This window comes from Pleuronectes platessa, chromosome 11, assembly GCF_947347685.1.
Source record: "Pleuronectes platessa chromosome 11, fPlePla1.1, whole genome shotgun sequence".
In the NCBI taxonomy this organism is placed as follows: domain Eukaryota; kingdom Metazoa; phylum Chordata; class Actinopteri; order Pleuronectiformes; family Pleuronectidae; genus Pleuronectes; species Pleuronectes platessa.
In genome coordinates this window covers 26,546,843-26,571,777 of record NC_070636.1, presented here as the reverse complement: position 1 = coordinate 26,571,777, position 24,935 = coordinate 26,546,843, and the positions used below count along the sequence as shown (strand labels likewise).

The following is a 24,935-nucleotide window of genomic DNA, read 5'->3' as shown; positions in this document are numbered from 1 at the left end:
CCTCCACAGGAATGCCAGAAAAACTCCGCCGGAGGTGTGAGTTGAAGATACCTAGGACGGGGGCCTCCTCCAGACGTTCCCAGTTCACCCGCACTACTCGTTTGGGCTTACCAGGTCTATCCGGAAATTTCCCCCATTCCCTTATCCAACTCACAACCAGATGGTGGTCGGTTGACAGTTCCGCCCCTCTCTTTACCCGAGTGTCCAAAACATGCGGCCTCAGATCAGATGACACGATCACAAAATCGATCATTGATCTTCGGCCTAGGGTACTCTGGTACCAGGTACACTTATGAGCACCCTTATGTTCGAACATGGTGTTTGTTATGGATAATCCATGACTAGCACAGAAGTCCAATAACAAACGACCGCTCGGGTTCAGATCAGGGAGGCCGTTCCTCCCCACCACGCCTCTCCAGGTATCTCCATCGTTGCCCACGTGGGCGTTGAAGTCACCCAGCAGAACTACGGAGTCCCCTACTGGAGCCCCATGCAGGACTCCATTCAGGGTCTCCAAGAAGGCCGAGTACTCTGAGCTGCTGTTTGGTGCATACGCACAAACAACAGTCAGAGTTTTCCCCCCTACAACCCTTAGGCGCAGGGAGGCGACCCTCTCGTCTACCGGGGTAAACTCCAACACCGCGGCGCTCAGCCGGGGATTTATGAGTATCCCCACACCCGCCCGGCGCCTCACGCCCTTGGCAACTCCGGAGAAGAATAGAGTCCAACCCTTATCCAGGAGTACGGTACCAGAGCCGAGACTGTGCGTGGAGGTAAGCCCCACCAGATCTAACTGGTAGCGCTCCACCTCCCTCACAAGCTCCGGTTCCTTTCCCCACAGCGAGGTGACGTTCCACGTCCCCAGAGCCAGCTTCTGCCGCCCGGGTCTGGTCCGTCGAGACCCCTGACCTTCGCTGCCACCCATGTGGCTGCGCACCTGACCCCAACGGGTCTTCCCACAGGTGGTGGGCCCATGAGATGAAGAGAGGGGGGGTGCCACGTAGTTTGTTCGGGCTGTGCCCGACCGGGCTCCGTGGCAAACCCGGCCACCAGGCGCTCGCCATCGAGCCCTCCGTCTGGGCCTAGCTCCAGACGGGGGCCCCGGGCTTCCTCCGGGCCGGGTCACATCTCCTCTTCCGTCGATATTCATTGAGGGTTTTTGAACCATTCTTAGTCTGGCCCCTCACCTGAGACCACTCTGCCATGAGAGACCCTACCAGGAGCACAAGGCTCAAGACAACACAGCCCTCAGGTTCACAGGGACACGCAAACCTCTCCACCACGATAAGGTGACGGTTCCAGGAGAATTTTTTATACACAAATTAACTTTTTAACCAGAGCACCTAGAATATTGTATGAATACACTTTTTGTGGCAAATTGAGCATGAGGATTGTGATTCTGACATCATTTTGCCCATAAGACATCCTGTTGACCCCAAAATCCAAGATGGCCACCATCCGGGAGAGCAAAAATGTAAAGTTGTATACACAAATCAGTCCCCAGGTGTCCAGGAGATGGGTGATGTATCGCCTTTATACATTACTTATTATGGAAGGACAAAAACAAAGAATAGCAGAAATAAGTTTTATTTAATAACTAACTTAAGAAAGGAACGAAAAGCACTCCATGCCAATAAGAAATCATTGTACCCCAATAATTTTACCTTTTGGTCATTAAAAAAAGACATAACATTTTTTAACCCAGCCTCACCTACACTCCACACCCTGCAGTCAGCCACGCCTGCTTCTGATGCGCTTGTTGCAGACTTCAACACAGCCCATGCTGCAGGAGAAGAGAAGTTGACATGCTTCTTGCAAGAGCGGGTGTTCAGTAAGAATAAATCCCTCTATGCACCTGTCCCTCTGAGCAAAAAACTGACATTTGGAAAGGAGCCAGGCAAGGAGAAACCTGGAGAGGGCCTCAAAGTTAGAGCTGCTGGGATAGAGCGAAGCGCTTTGAATGCAGTTATCAACCTGGTTGAGGTCAGTCAACTTATGGACCTCCCTGAGTTGTTTGAACATGGTGTTGTCAAGGAATGTGTGGCCTTATTTAACTACAACAGCACATACATGAAGACACAGAAGAGCCAACTCCTCTAGAAGCTGTGTCTGCAATCTGTAAATCTACAGGAACCATACAATGCTCTCATCGACATAGGAATGGTCTGGAGAATGGCTACACCATCAACAGAATACCGACAGAAGACAGATAGCACACCATACACGTGGTCAGACTATGTCTACAAGCTAGTATCTATCATCCTTGCCCGCCGTCGTCGTGCTGATCATATCATCTGTGTGAATGACCCATACGATACAGCAAACTCAACTAAAGATGATGAGAGAGACCTGCGGGCACAGGGTAAAGCACATATCCCCAACACCTACATGAAATTGGATGATCCATTTCCCTCTGCCAGAGCATATAACACGCTGCTTTGTAGTTTTAGTAACAATGGGCGTCTACAAAAATGTATATGCAGCTACCTGACCGACATTGTACAAACTGTTGATGCAGAGATTGTTTACTCTGTTGGCTCCCACTCTACTAACTTGTCAACCCAGCAACCGATGCATTTAAGATTAAGATTAAGATCCATTTATTCGTCCCAAACACATGCACAGACATGCAAAGGCACACTCATGCAGGTAGGGAAAATTAATCTCTGCTTTTTACCCATCTGGTGCAGGACACACAGAGCAGTGAGCGACCATGTACGGCGCTCGGGGAGCAGATGTTGGGGGAGTGAGGTGCCTTGCTCAGGGGCACTAGACAGGGCAGGGAGACTCTTGGATTTTTGGACAGATCAATCCAGGTTCGTCTTTTGTTGTCTCTCCGTGGAGTCGAACCGGAGACGAACCAGAGACCTTCTCTGCCCATAGTCCAAGTTTCTGCCACTCGACCACCGCCATCTGATGCATCTGAGGCAGACACCATCCTCTTCTCCACTTACGCAGTGCTGCGAGAGTCAGGCTATAGTGGACCTGTTGTAATTGAATCTGCTGATACTGATGCCTATGTCGCAGCAGCGTTTATCTCAAAGCAACTGCCTGGTATGCTCTACATCAAGAGAAAGGAGGAGACGACAGTCTGCAGTGATCTGGTAACTCACGAACTGGCAGACTGCATTGTGCAGCTGCACTGTATGACAGGTTGTGATGCTAACAGTTCTCACAGTGCGGAGATAGCCTTGACCTTGAGGAGGAGGTGTTACAGGAGCTATTCAAGTTCAGACATGTCATATATGGTGACCACAAGAGTAGCACCATGGCTGAGGCCCGTGCAGTGAAGTGGAAGAGCATGAAAAATAAATCATTCATCTGTCTACCCCCAGATGAAGATAGCTTACGCCAACACTGCCTCCGTGCCAACTACTTGGCATATCTAGTACGCCATCCCTCCCTGAAGCACAACCCCTTACCAATAAGACATGGATGGGAGTTGCTGGATGGTCATTGTCGCCCTGTCTGCTACACACGACCTGCTCTTCCAACTCATCTACCTGCATCAAGGCCAGTTGAACACAGCGAGGAAGATGAGAGCGAGTATGATTGTGATGAAAAGAAAATGATGATGTGCAGAGTAGGTGATGGGATTCATCGGATTGTGGTGATTTAGATTCTAGTGAGGCAGAATGCTCTGATTCGGACTAATCATATATATCAATGTCCTTATTATTCACCAGTTTGAATGTTAGAATAATGTGTAGCATTTAACAATATGAAAGCATCCTGTAATTTACAATTTTATGTCTTTTTTTAATGACCAAAAGGTAAAATTATTGGGGTACAAAGAATTCTTATTGGCATGTTTCAAGTGTTTTTCGTAACAGTTATTAAATAAAACTTATTTCTGATATTCTTTGTTTTTGTCCTTCCATAATAAGTAATGTAAAAAGGCCATACATCACCAATCTCCTGGACACCTGGGGGCTGATTTGTGTATAAAACTTTACATTTTTGCTCTCCCGGATGGTGGCCATCTTGGATTTTGGGGTCAACAGGATGTCTAAATGGCAAAATTATGTCAGAATCACAATCCTTATGGCCAAATTAAATAAAAAATTGTATTCATACATTATTCTAGGTGCTCTGGTAAAAAAGTTACTTTTACAAGATGGTGCTGGCTGCCATTTCTGATTCGGCCCTCTAGCGAAAAAGGCCGACATTTTTGCGAGGGAAATGGGGGCCAAATGTTTTTACAAAAGGTGTAAAGAAGTCAAATCAGTCGTCAAAACATATTAGCCAGAGAATGGTCACGGAATTGAGGTTCCTGACCCTACTAGATGTCTGATCTACTCAGCGGGCCACATGGCTTACATAGTACTTCCATACAAGCCAGTAGTCATTCAGATTCAAGGCCTCAGTATGCTTCTCCGAGTCCGTTGCGGAAGGACGGACGGGCGGAGCGGACGGACCCTTTTTGATTCATAGTTCTACGAGCCTTTTTGTTCCGAAAACAATTCACCGCCAGAACAGTAGATGGCTCAACGGAAGTCGAGCTTAGAGAAGCCTACCTCATGAGGTATATAGAAGAAGTCCACGCTGGTTTATTTACGTCCTCCCGGCTCCTCACACACAGTGAACGATGGCAACTAACAGAAAAAGGATGTTGATGACGCTACAGTTTTTGCTGAATAAAGTGACACCCAGCGGGTCAAAATGCTTTTGTTATCGTGTCTTAGCGCAGCGGTTCCCCGGTCTTGTTTCCAAACTGCGTTGCTAATTCAACAGCTGCAACAGCTTGAAGCTACACGGAGGCAGCTAGCTTCCCCCCAGCTTCCACACACAGTCAGCAGGGACACCCGATACTAACTACTACCAAGTGTTTGCTTCTAACCTGACGGTGTTTGAGAAACAGTGTCATGACAGCCGTGGGATTAAAGTCAGCGGGTTTTTGCGCTGTTCCCACCGCAGTTAGCATGGTGGTTAGCCCGCTAGCCCCGTTATGAAAGTTCGTTATAACCTCATGTGACACATGCCGTAAGTGCTCTAACCAGCCACCGTCAGCCGGACAACGCCGCTGGCTTAACACACTTGTCACATTAATCATAGAGTCGTAGTTGTGATTTTGGTTTATTGTGATGTAGGGAATGGAACAGGAAGTTTCCATTCCGAAATGCTGGCGTTAGCGGACCAATCACAGCCTAGGGCTATCCGTGGGCTGTCCGCCATTTCGACGTGTAGTTAGAAAAATGAGAGCTGCACGAAAAGCTCTGCGAGGAGCCGCGGAGAGGCACGCAGAGGGCGTTCCACGTTGGAGAGGGCGGTCCTATCTGTCCGTGTTCATTTAAACGGAGAAGCATACATTGGCCTTTACCCTTAACTTCAGTTTATCCTCAAGTTAAGCCTGTATCGTTGTTTACAAGGCCAAAACACTTGATGATGCTAACATGCACAAGTGATATTGTGTCCCAAACTTGGCTGGTGGTCGCTAACAACTGCTAACAACTACTGTTAGTTGATAACTTAAATTGTGCAGAAGATTTTGTCCTATATTCTAAAATGCGCCCAATGATAATGCTTTCTGGAATTTAACTGAGTCAAAAAGTTAGCGACCAGTGGACAGGGACCTATGCTGTCCAATTTAGTAGTTCAGCTCTTAGGCCTAGTCAAATGTGGTGGTGAGAAGTCCTCAATGATACAGAGATGGCTATCGTAATGAATTTACAGTGCCTTGCATAAGTATTCACCCCCCTTGAACTTTTTCCCATTATGTACTGTTACTAACTGGAATTCAAATAGACTTAAATAAACTTTTTCCCGTTTGATCAACAAAACATGCATAGTACTTTGGAGGTGCAAAATAAATGTTATTGTGACACAAACAATAATGAGAACAAAAAAGTTGACATCTGTTGGGTGCATAAGTATTCACCACCCTGTGTCAATACTTGGTAGAACCCCCTTTCGCTGCAATTACAGCTGCAAGTCTTTTGGGGTATGTCTCTACCAGCTTTGCACATCTAGAGATGGAAAGGTTTGTCCATTCTTCTTGGCAAAAAAGATGAAGCTCAGTCAGATTGGATGAAGACCGTCTGTGAACCGCAATCTTCAAGTCTTGCCATAGATTCTCTATTGGATTGAGGTCTGGGCTTTGACTGGGCCATTTTAAGACATTAACATTCTTTAATCCAAACCATTCCTTTGTAGCTCTGGCTGTATGTTTAGGGTCATTGTCCTGCTATCGTTCCCTCTATTCTGACCAGTTTCCCTGTACCTGCTGAAGAGAAGCATCCCCACAGCATGATGCTACCACCACCATGTTTCACTGTTGGGATGGTGTGCTCAGGGTGATGGGCAGTGTTGGGTTTTCGCCACACATAGCGTTTTGCATTGAGGCCAAAAAGTTCAATTTTGGTCTCATCTGACCAGAGCACCTTCTTCCACATGTTTGCTGTGTCTCCCACATGGCTTCTGGCAAACTCCAAACGGGATTTTTTATGGATCCCTTTCAACAATGGCTTTCTTCTTGCCACTCTTCCATAAAGGCCAGATTTGTGGAGTAGATGACTAATAGTTGTCCTGTGGACAGATTCTCCCACCTCAGCTGTGGATCTCTGCAACTCCTCCAGAGTAACCATGGGCCTCCTGGTTGCTTCTCTGATTAATTTTCTCTTTGTCCGACTCTTCAGTTTGGGTGGACGGCCTCCTCTTGGTAGGTTTGCGGTTGTGCCATATTCTTTCCATTTTCTTATGATGGATTTTATGGTGCTCAGAGAGATGTTCAAAGCTCTGGATATTTTTTTATAACCTAACCCTGCTTCATATTTCTCCACAACTTTATCCCTGACCTGTTTGGTGAGCTCCTTGGTCTTCATGATGCTGTTTGTTCAGTAATGATCTCCAACAAACTCTGAGTCCGTCACAGAACAGGTGTATTTATACTGAGATTAAATTGCAGACAGGTGGACCCTATTTACTAATTATGTGACTTGCAAATGTGACTTGTGAATGCAATTGGTCGCACCAGATCTTTGTTAGGGGTTTTACAGTAAAGGGGGTGAATACATATGCACTCAACACTTTTCAGATTTTTATTTGTAAATAATTGTGAAATCCATGTAATATTTCCCCCCACTTCCAAATGATGCACTATTTTGTGTTGGTCCATTACATAAACTCACGATGAAATAAATTTTAATCTGTGGTTATACCATGACAAAATGTAGAAAAGTCCAAAGGGGGTGAATACTTATGCAAGGCACTGTACATGTTGAACTATTAGTTAATGTCAACTCTCTGCACATTCAGTGCTCCTACTAGAGGTGTGGAAATTTCTCGATTCTTCGATGCAAAGACAGAGCATAATTGATTCATGTTTTTTGCTACGTTCATTGTTTTAGCGATGTCCCGCCGATGCATAATTATAACCAGCGCTGCTTGAGGACCAGACGCTCATTAAAGGTCTGGTTGTCCTGTGGCAGAGTCTGCCTTATCTTCCTTCTGACGTTTACATTGTGTTGGTTTGATTAACTGTTGCGATTATGAGACATGTGTTTAAACACACCGTGCACACACATTCTCCTGCTTGACACAACACAACACATTACGTGATTCGCACAGCTAGGACATCAGGGTTAAAGTGACCAGAACGATCTGGAGTCAAGAGCCAACATCACAGATAAGTTCCAAGTGTGAGTGATTAGATAACATCAGAGGAGCAGACTCACTTGATGACCTGTGGAGTAATACGCCTCAGTGCAGTGGCGCTGCTAGGGGGGCGGGGGGCACCTTGATACAGTAAAGGCTAAAATCAGAGTTTGTCCTTTTAAGCCTTATTTGCAGCACACAATTCTAAACGGAATTAATGTAAAATCAGTGTGGAGAGCACTGTCCACTGTCATAGCACTCATGTTCTAGTCAGATTATTTTTTTTATCGAAAACCTGAATTTGCAAATTACAGCAAAGTAGTGCACAAAGTGAAGATGCTCACCTCTATTGGCTACTGTAAATGCAAATCAATATTCGAGACAACCTCCTTCGCTTTATGTTTTTACTTGACTCACACACACCACCTTAATATACAAATTTCATCTATCAGCTCACTGAAAAGCTTTCATTACAGTTTAATAAGTACAGAAAGTATGGATTTATAGTCACCCTGATCGTTCGTCAGATATTACACTTCAATAGCTGTTGAAGTTTCAATATGTTCAGAATCAGAATCAGAATTATTTTTATTGCCATGTATATTTGCACATACAGGAATTGCCTTGGTGTGGTTGGTGCACTGTATAAAAAACAACGATATACAAACAACAATTTAAAACAACAATATAAAAACTACAACAATATTGAACAACAATATATACAGTAAGAGTTTCGTGCGGTTCTAAGGTGCATAGATTGGTCATAATGCCAATAATATAGAGATATAAATTATGTGCTGGGGGGGGGTCAGCAGAGTCAGTGTGATGCAGGGGGCTTGTTTGTGAGCCCCACTGCCATGGGGAAAAAACTGTTCAGGTGACGCAAGGTTTTAGTCTTGAGTCTGTTTGAATAAGATGGTTTATCCACTGTCTGATACCTCTGATGATTGTCTTTAGTAGTGTCATAAGTATTTTGCTTATCATTTAAACAAGCTCAGATCTCAAATGTCAAATAAAAAGTTTCAGCAATTTGAACTTAAATCCTGTGTCTGCCTTCATCTCCCAGTGGAGATGTTAATTTATGGATTTTACCTCTGGGACTATTGAGTGGTTGATTAGACCACATCTAATATCAACCAGTTTGTGTTCCTGAGCACAGATGTTTAATTTCCAAAATGGGAAACTCATGAATGTATACAATACATTAAATACCTTGTGTGTTGAATGTGTGTGACTTCTAGGGCTCATTACCCAGGCACCAACACAGTGACGGACGCCCTGAAGACGCAGAAGAAGCTCTGGTCGTCCGAGGACTACAGCACCTTCAACGATGAGGTTGGAGGAGGCTGCTGGGCTCGCATCCTCAACCAGAACTACGTCAATGGTCACATGACGGCGTAAGAAAACCCATAAGCAACTCTTTGTAATTTAGCAAACGTGTGTGATGAACTCTAAAGGTATAGATCAACAAAAAAAAAAAAATTCACTCATCTACTCGCCAGTATGCCTAAATAAGTTATTCTTTCATTTTCAAAATATTAACAACATGAATTCGTGAACTTTTTGATCACAGAAAGAGAAAATATTTAATTTAAAAATCATAAGCAGACTAAGAATTACCAACTGTAGTGAGATGAGGAGTGAGCTGTCAGGTCCCTGATAGTGTATCTTCTTTCAGCACCATCTCCTGGAACCTGGTGGCCAGCTACTATCAGGAACTTCCATTTGGCAGAGATGGGCTGATGACGGCTGAGGAGCCATGGAGTGGCAACTACGTGGTGGAATCTCCAATCTGGATCACAGGTTTGATGCAGATTCTAAATAACTGAAATGAAGCTGATAAGAAAAGCTACTGCGGATAGGGGACAGTTACAGGACCTCTGAATGTTGTGGCACCTTAGAAAATACTTTTGGTTCTGAAAAGAATATCATCAAAATCAAGTGTTTTCTTTTAGCCCTTATTTTTCTGAAATGCTTTAATAATTACTTGATCATTTCATGCTGTTGTTTCCCTTATAGCCCACACCACACAGTTCACCCAGCCAGGGTGGACTTACCTGCAGACTGTTGGACATCTTGCACAAGGGGGAAGTTATGTTGCACTTACTGATGGAAGTGGAAACCTCACTGTTGTCGTGGAAACTATGGCAAGTTAGGCTTTCCTATTTAACACATTTTTTTAACTTTTATCTTTAAAATGTTTTGACATCATTGTTCTTTGATTTGAAGTAATCACTTTAAAAATAAGTTTTTAAGGGTGTAGCTGTTCACAGAAGGAAGTCTGCAGAGCCATAGGGTTTAAAGGAAGCTCAGCTCTCAGGTTTTTAGCTTAATACTGTCGTATCTTTGAAGCAGCAGTGTCTTGTCGAAGTTGGTGTTTGAAGAGAGGAGACGCGGACCCAGAACTTGCAGCATAACAGAATTTATTACACAGAAGTTTCACAGGTCAGACGGGCTCCATGGTATGCCCGGAGAAATCACAAAGGCCAGATAGTGAAAATCTGGCTCGCCTCCGCCAGGCAAGATCTTTTAAAGAGGAGGTGTTTACAACAGAACTATAGATACAATGACGTAGCACATAGGGTCTATGCCTAAATTTGGACATGTTTTTAGTAACTTCAAGTTGAAGTCTCCCGCCAAATCTTTGATCCTTCCTTAGCAGGTCAGATACTTTACGATAGGTCAAAGATCAATCCAAAGAGGGGGACAAATGATCCTAACACATGGAATAGCACTTACAAAGCCTGAGAACCTCAGAAACAAGTAACTCAGAATCATAGCATGCCTTCATGATATGTGACCATGTTAGAAAGTTCCATTAGCTGAATTTATGACAATACATATAATAATAAAGCAATACATCAGTCCCTCCCAGAAGTCATAATGTCACAATCAAAATTATTAACCTAATTCAACTAATAACCATTAATTCTAACATCACTGCGACTTTAAAACAAATTTTACTAATCATCATTGGTTCCAGCAAGTTTCACCACCACAGCAAACCACTGAACCCCAAACACATTTACTTTCATCAACACATGATGTTGTGTCATCAAAACTCACTTTTGCGACAGGAAGTCTGACAATTACCACAAAAAGTATTCTTAATACTGTGCATGGTGATTCCCTGAGGTTCTGCATCAAGATGTGGTTAAATCATTTTGTACCACACATGAAAAGGCGGAAAGATGTGGACAACAGACAACATTGGGTGTGTGAGACAAAAGTTAAGGAATAAAAAGTTGCAAAATGTTAAAACATGGTGTGAAAGCTTTATGTTTTCATTCTCAAAGAAAACATGACAACATGCATCCACCCTTTTCAGCTGTTGCTACACTGGCTCCTGTTAGTGACAGACAAACCTGGCTGCTGTATTGTGAGCTAGATGCACATTTAGGTACAACATTTTAATTATTTTCAAATGGGCAAATGTCTGATGTATATTATTTCAAATAAACAATAAAGGTCTTTTGAAGTGGAAGTTTCTTTAAAAAAGCAATTGTAAAATAAAACAGCAGTCAAACTGGCATATCCAGATTTAAAATATCTATATGAGAAAAAATTATAACACTGCTCTTACTCTGCATAATTGGATTTTTCCTTCACAGACTCGGGATCATTCAGTGTGCATAAGACCTCCACTTCCTCAATTCAACGTGACCTCCCAGAATGCAACTTTCCAGCTGAAGGGAACCTTTGTATGTTTCTCTGAGTTTCTCATCAAAGTGCTAAAACAGTTATTGAGTGATTATTTTTTTCTTATTCAAGGTTACTTCTTTTTCTCAGGCCTATATCAAGGAGTTGCAAGTTTGGCGGTCACAGTTTAACTTCAAGACAAAAAAGTCTGTCTTTTTTCAGAAGCTTACTCCTGTAAAGGTAAAGGCACAGTTCAGAATCATCTGAACCTGCAATCTTCTTGCCGGAAATACACTGAGCTAAGAATTTAAAAAGGTCTAATTTGTCTTTTACAACTTTGACAATTTTAGTTATTAGATGGATCATTCACATTAAATGTGGCTGAAGATGAGGTCTACACAGTAACTACCATTACAACCGGACGAAAAGGCAGTTACCCAAACCCACCTCCTTCAGCACGCTTCCCTAAAGTCTACAAGGATAACTTTAATGTTCGTAAGTATAATAAACCGAACCCAAATAATGATGGAACTTCTACACATTACTTAATTTGCCTCAAATAGATGATTTTCAGACTCTTTTCAGAGTCTTTGCAGGTGCAGGAAATATTGAACTTAAGCGTAGCAGTGGAAAATTCATTGAAAGGCATTAGGTCTGGCAATGTACCCACATCATAAACTATATTTTGTAAACCATTGCTTTGTACTATCTTTGTATTAACATCCTGTAGGAAACCCACCATTCACTGAAGCTCCAGACTTTGCTGACCAAACAGGCGTGTTTGAATACTACATCAATCTGACTGACCCTGGACCTCACATCTTCACCTTGCGACAGGTTCTTACTGAGAGACCTGTCACATGGGCGACTGATGCTGACCAGACCGTCAGCGTCATAGGAGATTATTTGTGGTGAGATGATGCTAATTTAATGTACACAAAAATATAAATGAATAAATGAATAGAAGACCTGGGATGTTTTTAGCTTCCAGGAATTGTGTGCAGATCCTTGCAACGTGGGGCTGTGCATTATCCTGCTGCAACATGCGGTGATGGGGGCGGTTTAATGGCACGACAATGGCCCTAAGGATCTCATCACAGTATCTTGTGCAATCACATTTCCATAAAAAGCACATGTGTTTGTTGTCCCTAGCTTATGCCTGACCATACTCTAATACACACATTCCCTAAGCTACAGCCATGTAGTCGCCTTTTATTGGACCAGTTCAAGGCACAACTATGCAATAATCATGCTCTTTAGTAAGCATCCTGATATACCTCACTTGTCAGGTAGATGGATTATCATAGCAATGGTGAAGTGCTCAATAATACAGCTTACAACAGATCTGTGTGAAATAAGCCTTTAGTGTGCACAGAAGAAACTGAGATCTTTGCTTTTGACTTGTGAAAAAATGGGAGTGAAAATAAATGTCTTCCCTTACGTTTTTTTGTTGAGTGTACATTTCTAATACCTGTTGACCTATACAAATATGGCAACCTGACTGTGTCACATCCCAGACTTGAATCTGTTTATATTACAGGCAGAACCTGACGGTTACATGTGATGTCTTCATGGAGAGTATTACTAGTGGTGTTTTCATAGCAGCCAGAGTGGACAAAGGAGGGCAGTCAGTCCGCAGCGCTAACGGAGTCTTCTTCTGGGTGTTTGCAGATGGCACCTACAAAGTTACCAACGATATTGGTCAGTAGCATCACTCTTTGCTTCATTAGACATACTCATACTAAAAATGCAAAGCAATGTTGACAATGTCTCCACATAAAAATATTAAATGGAAATTTCCAAATATATATCAGTCCCCCAATTACTTGAATTCCACATGTGTTTGATGGACCTACTTTGTTCACTGTTGTCAACAGCTGGTCAGACTGTACTTGCAGAGGGTCAGTCTGGTACACGAACATATGGTTGGTACACCTTGTCACTCACTGTGAAAGTAAGTGAAGATTTTACATCTTTATAAAAACCTTTATTTCACAGTTCTTTCAAATGTGGATAATACAATGTGATGAAAACGTTCCAAGTAATTTTTGTGTAAAGTTGCTATTTAATATCTGCAACTTGGCTGATGGCTCTTTCTGTTTGATACCATAGCTTTGTATTCTGCTTTAATACTGTCTGTCACTGATGACTTTGTGACATCCTCATGAATGTGTGAGGCTCTGGACCTGATAGTGCTGAAAAAGATTTGAACCCTTAGCAAGCACACCATATGTCACTGATGTCAACCAGTCATGTATCTGATGTCAACCTCGCTGAAATCACTGTCATACTCTAGGTTTACTTGCTATTATCTATAGTAATTGTGTCAAGAGTTGTTGTGCTGCAGCTTGTACTGCTGCTGGAGTCATACATTAATCTGTATGGCTATCATTTTTTTTTTAGAAGTTTGAACATCAATTTGAACGTGACCTGTTAAATACAGTCTAGAACCGCATAAGAGCTTCTGAAGTAGTAGTCCAGGCAAAGTAACTCATTTTGGAGCCAAAAATCTAATTGTAAAATAATTTTTTTCAGCATAGATAAACTCTATGAGGTGTCCAGAACAACACACTAAAAGTCCTGAGAAATCCTAGTTGAGGAAATATGTTTAATTCTCATCAATGTCTGCCAATAAGGCCAGGCAACAATACACCCCGATGGGGCAAATTTTTTCCTTCTAACATTAATTTGAATATGCAAATGAGCTATACACTAATCTAATATGCCCAATATACACCCAAATAGGCTTAATTTTTTCCTTTACTCCTACCGCAATAAAACTTTACATGCTAAAAGTATACATGAAAAGTTTCTTTTTAAATTAATTTGAATATGCACATGAGCTCCACACTTATTGAATGTCCTAATTTGCATAGGCAGAAACACCATTAATATGTATGACAAATACATCGGCCCAATCTTCATCCAATCATCCTACTACCAATTGGTGATGGCAAAGCTGCTTTTAGACTGGTTTCTAACCTGAAAACTGCCTGGCTTGATAGTACCTGCCAGGGGTATAACCCCCGCCGCTATAGTCTTCAGGTTCACGGAGGCACACAAGCCTCCCCACCACGAAAGAATAAAGAATGACACTAGCTTTCTCGAACAAGCTAAGGTGTCCAGCCAGTCACAGGAAAATGTGGGAAAAGGCATCATCATTGCAGCAGGTGAAATAGCTCTAGTATCACTGTATGGGGGTGAAAAAGATGAATCACTGGATATGCTGAGATACAGGCGATTCTGTGATAAAGTAACTCAGAACTCATCTCCAGTGGAACCTCAAACTCTCCCTCCAACATCAACAGCTGCAAAGTTCCATAATCTTCGGGTCTTTTACCAAATGATGGAGTGGAAAGGGGGCAGTGAATGTATGGACCCAAAAGACTGCCTCCGTGACCCTGAAGACTATACCGGAGGGGGTTATACCCCTGGCAGGTACTACCAAGCCAGACAGTTTTTAGGTTAGAGGCCAGTCTAAAAGCAGCTTTGCCATCACCCATTGGCAGTGGGATGATTGGATGAAGATTGGGCCGATGTATTTTTAATACATATGAATGGTGTTTCTGCCTATACAAACTGGGACATATTCAATAAGTGTGGAGCTCATGTGCATATTCAAATTCATTTCAAAAGAAACTTGTAATACAGAAAAAGTAAATTTTCGTGTATACTTTTACTATGCAAAGTTTTATTGTGGTAGGAGTAAAGGAAAAAATTAAGCCTATTGGAGTGTATTTTGGGCATATTCGATTAGTGTATAGCTCATTTGCATATTAAAATTCATTTTCAAAGAAACTTGTAATACAACATTTTTTACTTTTCATTGTTACTTTCATTGTGTAAAGTTTCATTTTGATAAGAGTAAAGGAAAAACATAGCCCCATTGGGATGTATTGTTGCCTGGCCTTATTGGCACAGGTTGATGAGAATTAAACATATTTCCTTAACTAGGATTTCTAAGGACTTTTAGTGGGTTTTTCTGGACACCTCCATAGAAATAATCTATGCTGAAAAATATTATTTTACAATTAGTCGGTTGTAAAACGCTACTTTGCCTGGACTATAGCTTGTCTCCTGATCCAGCAGAGGTCGTTCACTTGTCACCTTAACCAAATGCATGCCCTCTTGACCTATCAGTGAAGTAAGTCACTAATGTTACATTGTTCTGCTTTTAAAATGGAAAAGGCTAGCTGACAATCAGGCAACCAGAACATCATAGAGGTTTTAAAGTACTTTGGCTTTGAATATATTGAAAAAATGTTGTCATACTATATCAGTTTGAACTTTATATTAGTAAAAACGGACAGCCCTAGAGTGTGCAGTCATTCATAAATCTGTAAAATGTAAGTTGACATAAATGGTAAATGGTTTTGTATCTATAGAGCGCTTTTCTAGTCTTGATGACCATTCAAAGCTCTTTACAGTACAGTTTTACATTCACCCATTCACACACACATTCATACAGTGCATCTATTAGCAGCACTTTGTTGTTCTATGAGGGGCAATTCGGGGTTCAGCATCTTGCCAAGGGACACTGCGGCATGCAGATGGGGAAGACTGGGGATCTAACTGCCGACATTCAGATTGGAGGATGACCGCTCTACCCCTCAGCCACAACCGCCCCTCAGCCACAGCCGCTGATAAAATCTCACTGTTGTTTCATAGGCATTGTGCCACCTATCATGTCAGCCAGTAGCAATATAATGATGTGTAATCCGAGCATGTGCTGTGATGTGATCAGTGATATTATAACCTCAATTATATTTTTTTCTACATTTTCACCAGTTTATCAAGTAATAATTAGGCTACAAACTGAGGCTGCAGTTACGGGACCCTATGGTTTTCATATTAGCGCCACCTAATGAAATGGATTACTGGAAGCTGAATTTTAGGAACTTGCTGCACTTATTGTGAGTTGCTTTGGATAAATGCGTCAGCTAAATGTAATGTAATATAAATGCTACTTTTTTATCTAATCTTGTGAATTTGCTACAATTGAGGTCCAGAAACTTCAGCCTGCGGTATTGCAAGAGTCCCTACTGTGGAGGTATGAGCTCTGCTCTACCTATCATTTGACGGATCAGGTCAAAATGTTTTACATTTGACAATTTCTCTCTGAGGTACTTTGCCAACCTCTCTCCTCATCCCACCTGTGTTAAATGTACTCTTTCTGAAATAATTGTGATGTTTGGAGCTTGTCTTGTAAAAAGTTCATGTTGCATAAAATACATGACACTTTGAGCTGCTTGTGCATGTCTGGCTGAGCAAGCAGATTGTCCATTGTAACTTGTCACTGTGCTCCCTCTGTCCTGCAGGGCCAGTATGCGTCAGGGCAGCTGAATGGATACCCACTGTGGAAGAACGCTGTGGTTCTCACTCCAAACAATGGCTGGGCTGCAATTGGAACACACTCATTTGAACTGGCTCAGTTTGATAACTTTGCTGTGGTGGCAGAATAAGGATTTCACTGTGATGTAATGATTTACTGTAAGCTTTAAATATGCTGATTCATTTATTGGCCTAATAAATGCATTGATTTGATATTTGAGTGCTAGATTTTAATATTTTTTTCTCAAGAACTAAAAAAACAAGAGCACACAATGTAACAATGCACTACACCCTGACATACTTAAGTTGTTGTTTAAGATAGTTGTTTTTGATCTACATGGATTAAAAGATCACCGGCGTAAGATTTTGTGTATTTTTACGTCAGAATAACTGAGAAAATGAAAGGGCAAATCTGTGAAATGGGCCAATGTATACATAGTGTAACCATATTTGGAAGCTAATTAAAAATAATACTTAATAGGTTATGAGTCATTTCTAGTGTGTTCCGGTTCCTGTTGTGTCAGACAATGCTTAGATTAAGTTTTGTGTATTTTTACTGCAGAATAAATGACAAAATTAAAGGGCAAGTCAGTGAAAATGGACCAATGTATACATATTGTAACTATATTTGGAAGCTGATTAAAAATATTCCTTAGTAAGTTATGAGTAATTTCCAGTGGATTCCTGTTTGTAGAGTCTCTGACTATGCTGAGATAAATTTACGTGTATTTTCTAGAGCAAAGTAAATGAAAAAATTAAGGGCAAGTTTGTGAAAATGGATCAATGTATTCTTAAAGGGGACATATTATGAAAATTCCCCTTTTGTAGTGCTTCTACACGTTAATTTGGGTATCTGGCATGTCTACCGTCCCAAAAACTCTTGAAAAAAAACCTCCTGCAATTTGTTGTGGTTCCTCTATGTCAGAAACTATACGCTAGACTGCGTCGAATGGGAATACGACCAGAATTGACGTCACAGTCGGTCTACATGGCATACCCCCCCCCCCCCCCCCCTCTGGAGGCGGAGATCTGGCAGAGGAGGAGACCAGGGAAAATTACGAGCCACAGCAGCCTCCTCAACTTGAGGCGGCGGGTGTTAGCTGGGGAGCTAGCCGAGGGGGGACGATAACCAGCCGGGGAGCAGGGTGAGAGGGGGAGGAAACGGAGCCTGCGGTCGGGGTAAGTTACGAGCCACAGCCCCCTCCTCAGCTCGGGCTTGCTGGGTGATGTCCGCGGGCTCGCTTCTGGTGGACGTGTTGGTGTTTTTTCCGGGGACGTGTCGGTGTTTGTTTACGGGTAGCAGCAGCGAGCTAACGCTAGCTTCTGTGTTTGTGTGTCGCCCCGGTAGAAGCTGCAGGTATAATAGAAAACAGCTGTTTGTGGGGAGCTACCGCTATCTTGCTGCTAGTTTGTGTTTAAAATTGCAGCACTTTCTGGAATGGTGGCTTGTGCACGTATTTACAGCAGTAGGGGAGAGCGGGGTAATGTGGGACATTTTTTACATTTGCTCCCCTCTAGGCGAGCTTAACTGATATATCAGTAAAATTTGTACATTTCCCATTAATTCAGGATGTTTTCCAGCAATGGAAATGATCAGAATGTCTTCAGGACAAAGGGCAGTGAAAATATGATTGTTTTAAAAAAAGTGGTCTTGTATCCCAAGAGTCCACTTACTTTTTCCACTCTAAAACTACCATAGTTAAAATCCCGACAGCTAGATTGACAACCACTAATATCGGACTAGTAACAGAATCATGGGGATTGGTCAATTAAGCACATTTATGATTATTATGATTCATGTGATCTCTTGCACACCCTAGCTTACCGGCACATTGTTTCTCTGTTCAATTGGCAGGGACAGGGATATTGTTTTTCTCTGCGTATTCAAATGCCAGTTCACGGCACTTAACTGGAGCAAGGCCATGGAACTGGTCAGCTAGTTGTTTCAAGTGTTTGGCAAGCTCCTCCTCCATCTCATCTGTGAATATTCTCTTTACCTCAGCTACTGCACCCCAGGCTGATTTGACTTTCCCTTTTTCTTTATGAATCTTTTGAGGGTTGTCTTATCAATATTTCTTTCCCTTCCAGCTTTTCTTAAGGACTTCTTTCCTTGCATGACCTCAGCGGCTGCACTCTCCATCTCTGCGAGGGGTGTTTGGCCCCAGGTTGTTTTCCTGGTGTAGTTTCTTGGCATGATGGCTTTTCTACAATGTTTATGACATTAAAAATAAAACATATATAATGTAATATAACACTAAAATATGTTTAAGACTAAACTTAACTTGTGCTTCATGGTGGGGTAAAGTGAGACACTGTCCCACTTTACCCCACAGCATTTGTCCCAATTTACCACGAAGCCACAATTTTAGAAAATCAACATCTCTTATCAATTCAGGCTAATCTTCAGCTAGCATCAATCACATGGTTTTATATGTTGGAAGTTCACCAACATGTATGATATAAGTTTTTCTACCCGATTCAATTTGTTTTGACACAACAGTTGATTAAGTTCAAAGCAAGAAAATTTACTTTTACATGCAATAAACAAATTTTTGTGAAAAAACATACTTTCCACTAGCCTGGATGCCAGACGAACTTAGCCCCGCCCACAACATTTTTGGTCGGGCAGTTCGGTCTGGAGTTAGCCTGGATGCCAGACGAACTTAGCCCCGCCCACAACATTTTTGGTCGGGCAGTTCGGTCTGGAGTTAGCCTGGATGCCAGACAAACTTAAGGCCTAATTATAGTCCTGCGACTGCATCCGCGGAAGGCCACGCAGCTGCATCAACGGACTCGTTTTGGTTTATGCTTCACTCACGTGTTGCGCATGTTGCAACGCAATTCACCGCCAGAACACTAGGCGGAGTAACGTTTTGTTTCGAAAACAAAACACACAAAGAAGAGACGTCTTCTTCTTCGTCGAATCTTTATTTACATCGCCACTCCGGCTCCTAATAGCCTATTTCTGGCGGACAAATCGGCCAGTCAGTGACGGGTTATACAAGTGGTCATACTTTCGGATCTCTTCTGCCAAGTGCTCTTCTATTTGTTCCATATTCGTTCTTCTAAATCTTCCGTGATTTCCGCGTATTGTGGGGCATGAAACCGGAAACTAGACTCCGGACGGGATGTAGTAAGCAGACCAATCACAAGCCTTGCGGGCTGCGTGAGGCTCGCGTCGTTTTGTCGTGTAGTTAGAAAAATTGGCGGACGCACGCAAGCCCGCAGAGGGCACGAAAGGGGCGTGTTGCGTGTCTTGCGTGCATGCGTGCGTCCGTGCAACACGAGTATAATTCGGCCTTTAGCCCCGCACACAACATTTTTGGTCGGGCAGTTCGGTCTGGAGTCGCTCCATTGGGAAAAAATTATGGGGCGTGTTTCAACTGACCAGGAAGTAAAATTCCTCTTCGCTCAATTGGATAGACCTACAACCAATCAGAGCAACGTAGTATGTGACGTATGCTAAGCGACGCACAGGTGTTTTCAACAGAGCTTAACTGCACGCACACTGGAAGGAGTAGAAGAAGAAGATGAACGATTTTTGCCGGTTTTGTAAAAAGAATTTACGGATACACGGACAACTTACCAACTCGGCCAGCATTTTTGAGAAGAACAATAAAGGTGAACGCACGAACGAACAAGTTCTCCGTTTGGGATTACGACTCCACAACACATCGAACAGATCGTGTCGCATTTGTCGGCCCTGTAAGAACTTGATAACACGGTTGGAACGCGACCTTCCCGTGTTTAAACAATGGACAGACGACGAAGGAGACCAGGCTGAAGAAGCGTGTTCATCTGAGTCATCAGAGAAAAGAGAGCGGGGGCCTACTCCCTCCAAGACGCCCAGAGCTCTGAAGAAGTTCTGCCCCAATCCGTCAACTCCAACCGGTACCACAACGCGAAGAAGCATTACAGAGGTAAGCTTGTTGTTGATACATTTATACTTCTTATGATATGACTATGACAATAACCTTGTGTGTCGTATAGTGAGTCGTGTTTATTGTATTAACAGTGTGTATATTCCTATGTATTGTCAATGCATATTATACTTATTAGGCTATACTGTATTTATTCACACTGATAAATGATCTTGTATTTCAGGTTTTCACCCATTACCCATCACAGACTGTTGGGAAGGTATGTCATTCAGAAGAAGCCTCAATAGTGAACAGCATTTACAAAAAAAAATGGACAACAGCTGCAAAGTTAATGTTGAAGCATAAACACCTAGTTGAGGAAATAAAGGTTCATATCCTGGAGCTAATAAGCAACGAATGCAAGCATATCTGTAATCCAATCAACGGTTTCATCCTGTGGAAGTCATCTCTGGATGATCTGAAAGCCTTTTCGTTTACCAGCTTGGAGGCAGACCTAAAATGTTTTTCACCATTCCTTTTCTCAATTCTCACAACTGTCACCAACCACTCTCAAACTGCAACTTGTGCAGCAGCTTCCATTGCTTTGAGAGGGAGAGAAGCACGCCTGTCAGCCTTTGCATACTACCTATGTAGTATTCTACATCATGGTGGGGCGAAAAAAGCAGTGTTTGAAAGGCTTAGCAAAATGGCCATAACAACAAATTACAAAAATTCTGTAGAGAAGCAGAAGGAGTTGGCACTCCTATGTGGGGATTCTCTAAAAATGTTAAAGGTCCAGAATGAAGTTTTCCTGAACTCTGAAGTGGAAGAGAACATTGATGTTGGTCAGAGAGTGGACACCAGCGAAGACCACAGCACAAGTGATCCGAAGGGGCCACCTAACACAGTTCGTGAAAGCATGGAAGAGATTCACTTGTCAGGTGAGATGACAAATGACTGATATATAGTAACACAACAAACGCATCACATGCTGTGTCATCTTGAATGTTATGTGTCTATCTTTTCATTAATAATAATAAGTCTCGTAATTGTTTTTACTTTTTTTCTTTTCCAGCAGATGAAATGGCTCAAAGCATAAATGACTCTGAAATAGCTACGCTGCCTTTCAACAGATAATGTGACCCCGAAGCAGCAGAGCTGGGCTTCAGCTCCTCGGTTTTTCCGATCACACGTCCCCCTCCTCCACCAACATATTCCATAATATTTGACAATTTGGACTTTTTCATGCGTGCACATCATCAGTCTACCCTCCACAGCAACAAATCAATACACTGGATTCATCATATTGCAGTCCAAGATAGAATCACAACATATCACCTTAGCAATGACAAACCGGACCGTGACATCCTTCAGTACTACCTTTGCAACTCACTCCCCGGACTAGAAACCCAGGACTATATGCGACGTGAGTTCATTGTTCTTGGGAGCCGCACCCTAACCCAGTACCTGGCTGTTTTTAAACCCTTCAAGAAATTAGTGGTTCACCACATGCCACATCAATATACAGAGGACATGGCTAAGTGCTCCACTGATGTAAGTAATGAGTTAAATCTGCCAAAAAACAACTAAATACACATACTTTCAACTCAAACATTACTGCAATGTCACTTCATTTTTTTTTTCTCAAAGTACCCTCTGGGACTGCTCTTCAAAGACGAGAACAAAACGTCAGATTTGGTGGACACACTTCGCCACCTTCAGAAAGAGTAAGAATATAATCAGGCTCCACTGTCAGTCTTTGGCAGGAGAAGGGCATTATTGAAACTTGTTTGTGTGTACTCCATTTAGGTATGTGCCAAAGGGACCGGACGGGGTGTCAACTGTATTAGTAGGAGGTGACCGGCTGACTGAGGGGAACTGCAGAAACATACAGTGGGCCTTCTCAGATGGTGCTACAAAGGAAGACCGACTGGAAGGTCTCATCTTTAAGTTTGAGGACTGGCATGCCATCAGAAACCTCTTTGAAGTGAGTAACAAACTATAGAAGAATGTTGATTAGTAACAAAATGAAAGTATCACACCACTACTTTAGATGATTTTGTTGGATAGATTACTTCAAGTGCTTGTGTGTCAAGTTATGTTTATCCTTTGTTAATCACAAGTCTTCAATGTTGATTAAGATCTATCATCGGATTTTCTATGATGGTGCATCCTCAAAAGACCATGGCACACTTCTTGCCAACATGACGAAGTTGAGGTACAACGTCTGCAATACCATGAATACATACTGTACAATTATTAGTTATAAAGCTTGTGAAAGACTGTTTTAAACGTGTGTGTGTGTGTGTGCGTGAGCAAAGTAGTGGTAGCGTAGAGGTTACGGACCGGTTCGGCATGCAAAAAAGTTGTGGGTTCAATGCCCTATTTCATTACCCTTGTTATATAATTGACCTTATAATTATGTAACAATAAATGAGTTTGGATGAAGTTGTTTACTAAATTTATAAATGTAAATGTCTGTGAGAGATGGACAGAATAACACTGAGAAAACTATGTCAGCCATTCGCTAAACTACATATTTCTGTTACATAGGTGCAGCAATGCAAAACAAGGTCCCCATGCAGCTTACAATGCCTATAAGGAATTTGTGCATAAAGACACAACTGCACTCTTCCTAGCTGCTGCAATGGAGCACTTTGGGTTGGAGGATGTCACAGGTAAATTGGCACTTGGCATCACATTCATAGTTGAGAACTAGCATTTACCACATAAATACATGTATCTATTTGTTACTACTATTAAGGTTAATTGTTAAAATTGTAATTCACTTTGATAAAAGTTAGTACCCAATATTATTTGACTTAAATCTGCATTTACACTACTGGTGGTGAGAAGTTCAACATTTTATTCTGTGTGCTAACAGAAAATCCAGATGGGTTTGTCCCAGTGGATGTCAACTACGGATTGCCAGAACTGAAGAGGAGCTGGCTGCATGAGTGTGTTGGACAGGTTGTGGACACCTTTGTCATGATGACAGGCGTCACAGAAGCTGCAAGTCAAAGGCAGCCTTCGACACAGCAAAGGCAGAGGCAGCAGTTTCCGTGTCGTGCGGACGGGTGTGGCAATGTGTATATGTACGTCAAGGCAAGGGAAACACATGAGAGAAAGAAACACAATCTTGTGGCTCCATTAGACTCTTCTCCAGAACATGCAAGTCCAGCAGACCAAGATCACCAAAAACAACACACAGAAGCTAGACTTGGCTTTGGCTTCTTCCTGCTAAACATGCAGGACGCAGTAAGAGAAGGGGATGGTGAGAGGCTAATGAGACTTTATAAAGTTGCCCTGCTTTTCTATAAAGCGTATGGACATGGCCATTATGCCTATAGCACCTTCCTACTAACACTGCAGGTTAACGTCACACTGTCCCCACGCATGGCACACAGTTTGATATGGAACAGGTTTTGGAATGGTAGAGGGGGAAAGGGGGAAAATATTCCTCTTGACCTCCATCTGGAACACCTGAACAATTTTCTGAAATCATTTATGAGTGGCTTGGGACCAAACCTGTCAGAAATGTCAGCAGCCAGAATCAGTAAGACCATTGGCATCCTCAAAGAGCTGATGGACAAAACAGACATAGAGCTGGAGCGGACAAGGCCGACTGGCATTCACCATGTAGCTCGAGAACAGGAGGACATTTTAACCCTGGTCAACGTTTTCAGGGACTTGACTTTTCGAAAATCACCCAGGCAGACAGTTTCAAGCATTCCCAAATTTCAAGAAAAACTTATTGGTAAAGCTGAATTACAGGGAATTATGGCAATGGATGAAGTCCAAAGTGAAAGACTGGAGAAATGTCCCTATTTAAATAGTTATGTGGAATGGTGATGTTGATGGCATTACATTTGTAAATACTTTTTTCATAAGTGACATTGTAAATAATTCTTGATTTATTTTTTAATATAAGTGTCTTTTAGTGTCCACATTCTTGAAACCATTATTTTAGTGTGTTTTCTTATTGGTTATATGTCCAAAATATATGTTTAAACATTACCTATTTATGTGGAGATATTAAAAATCTTTATTGACATATGTCTCATTGTTTATCTTTTAAAATGCAAAAAAAACCAACCAGTAGAAAAGTATAAACAATGTAAATTTTATTCAAAAGTATTAATATAACAGAGATAAAAAAAGCTTTTGCACAACAACAGGACCCTGAAGCTAGAAGTTTGAGGCTGAATTTGAAGCTAGTCTGAGATAATCAACATTGACAAGCCTGATTCCAAGCTACTTTGTGATGATTGTATCACATCATTCTCATCCTCTTCATCAAAGTAACCAGTGTAGAATATGTCAACCTGAACACGGTCATCCTGAACAACACTGTCATCAAACAAATTAGTTTGACTCTGTTCGATGTCATCAAAAACCTCATGCATAATTCTTAGTATTTCTTTTGCATGTTCCAGTTTGAATATAGGGAGATTATGGATAATGAAGTTCAGGTCAAATATCTGTGTACATTGTGCTAAAACCGCATCAATG

The 24,935-nt window shown here is 42.0% G+C and overlaps 2 protein-coding genes across 7 annotated transcripts in view; both read left to right on the top strand.

Moving 5' to 3' along the window:
* galcb (galactosylceramidase b) overlaps positions 1-16,776 on the top strand; it is a 63,996-nt gene extending 47,220 nt beyond the window's left edge. For all 6 annotated transcript variants that reach the window (XM_053433851.1, XM_053433846.1, XM_053433847.1 and 3 more), the window contains 10 exons: positions 8,835-8,990; positions 9,272-9,396; positions 9,613-9,740; positions 11,205-11,294; positions 11,383-11,472; positions 11,583-11,727; positions 11,963-12,143; positions 12,773-12,933; positions 13,110-13,186; positions 16,551-16,776. In XM_053433851.1, coding sequence (XP_053289826.1) covers positions 8,835-8,990; positions 9,272-9,396; positions 9,613-9,740; positions 11,205-11,294; positions 11,383-11,472; positions 11,583-11,727; positions 11,963-12,143; positions 12,773-12,933; positions 13,110-13,186; positions 16,551-16,694 — 1,297 coding nt within the window. In that variant the 3' untranslated portion in view covers positions 16,695-16,776. The remainder of the gene's footprint in view (positions 1-8,834; positions 8,991-9,271; positions 9,397-9,612; positions 9,741-11,204; positions 11,295-11,382; positions 11,473-11,582; positions 11,728-11,962; positions 12,144-12,772; positions 12,934-13,109; positions 13,187-16,550) is intronic.
* Positions 16,777-17,830: 1,054 nt separating this feature from the next.
* Positions 17,831-24,557, top strand: LOC128450848 (uncharacterized). Its single transcript, XM_053434577.1, has 7 exons — positions 17,831-21,364; positions 21,499-21,977; positions 22,074-22,150; positions 22,233-22,410; positions 22,565-22,641; positions 22,977-23,101; positions 23,308-24,557. The coding sequence occupies exons 2-7, from the start codon at positions 21,669-21,671 to the stop codon at positions 24,273-24,275; spliced, it is 1,734 nt and encodes a 577-aa protein (XP_053290552.1). The 5' UTR covers positions 17,831-21,364; positions 21,499-21,668; the 3' UTR covers positions 24,276-24,557.
* The last annotated feature ends 378 nt before the right edge of the window (positions 24,558-24,935 follow it).

Bases quoted from the DNA above. Each gene is read 5' to 3' on its own strand.
- LOC128450848 (XM_053434577.1), top strand. From the start codon at position 21,669: ATGCGTGCACATCATCAGTCTACCCTCCACAGCAACAAATCAATACAC. The intron at 21,978-22,073 runs GTAAGTAATGAG...TTTTTCTCAAAG, and splicing joins TGGCTAAGTGCTCCACTGAT to TACCCTCTGGGACTGCTCTT. The intron at 22,411-22,564 runs GTGAGTAACAAA...ATGTTGATTAAG, and splicing joins CCATCAGAAACCTCTTTGAA to ATCTATCATCGGATTTTCTA.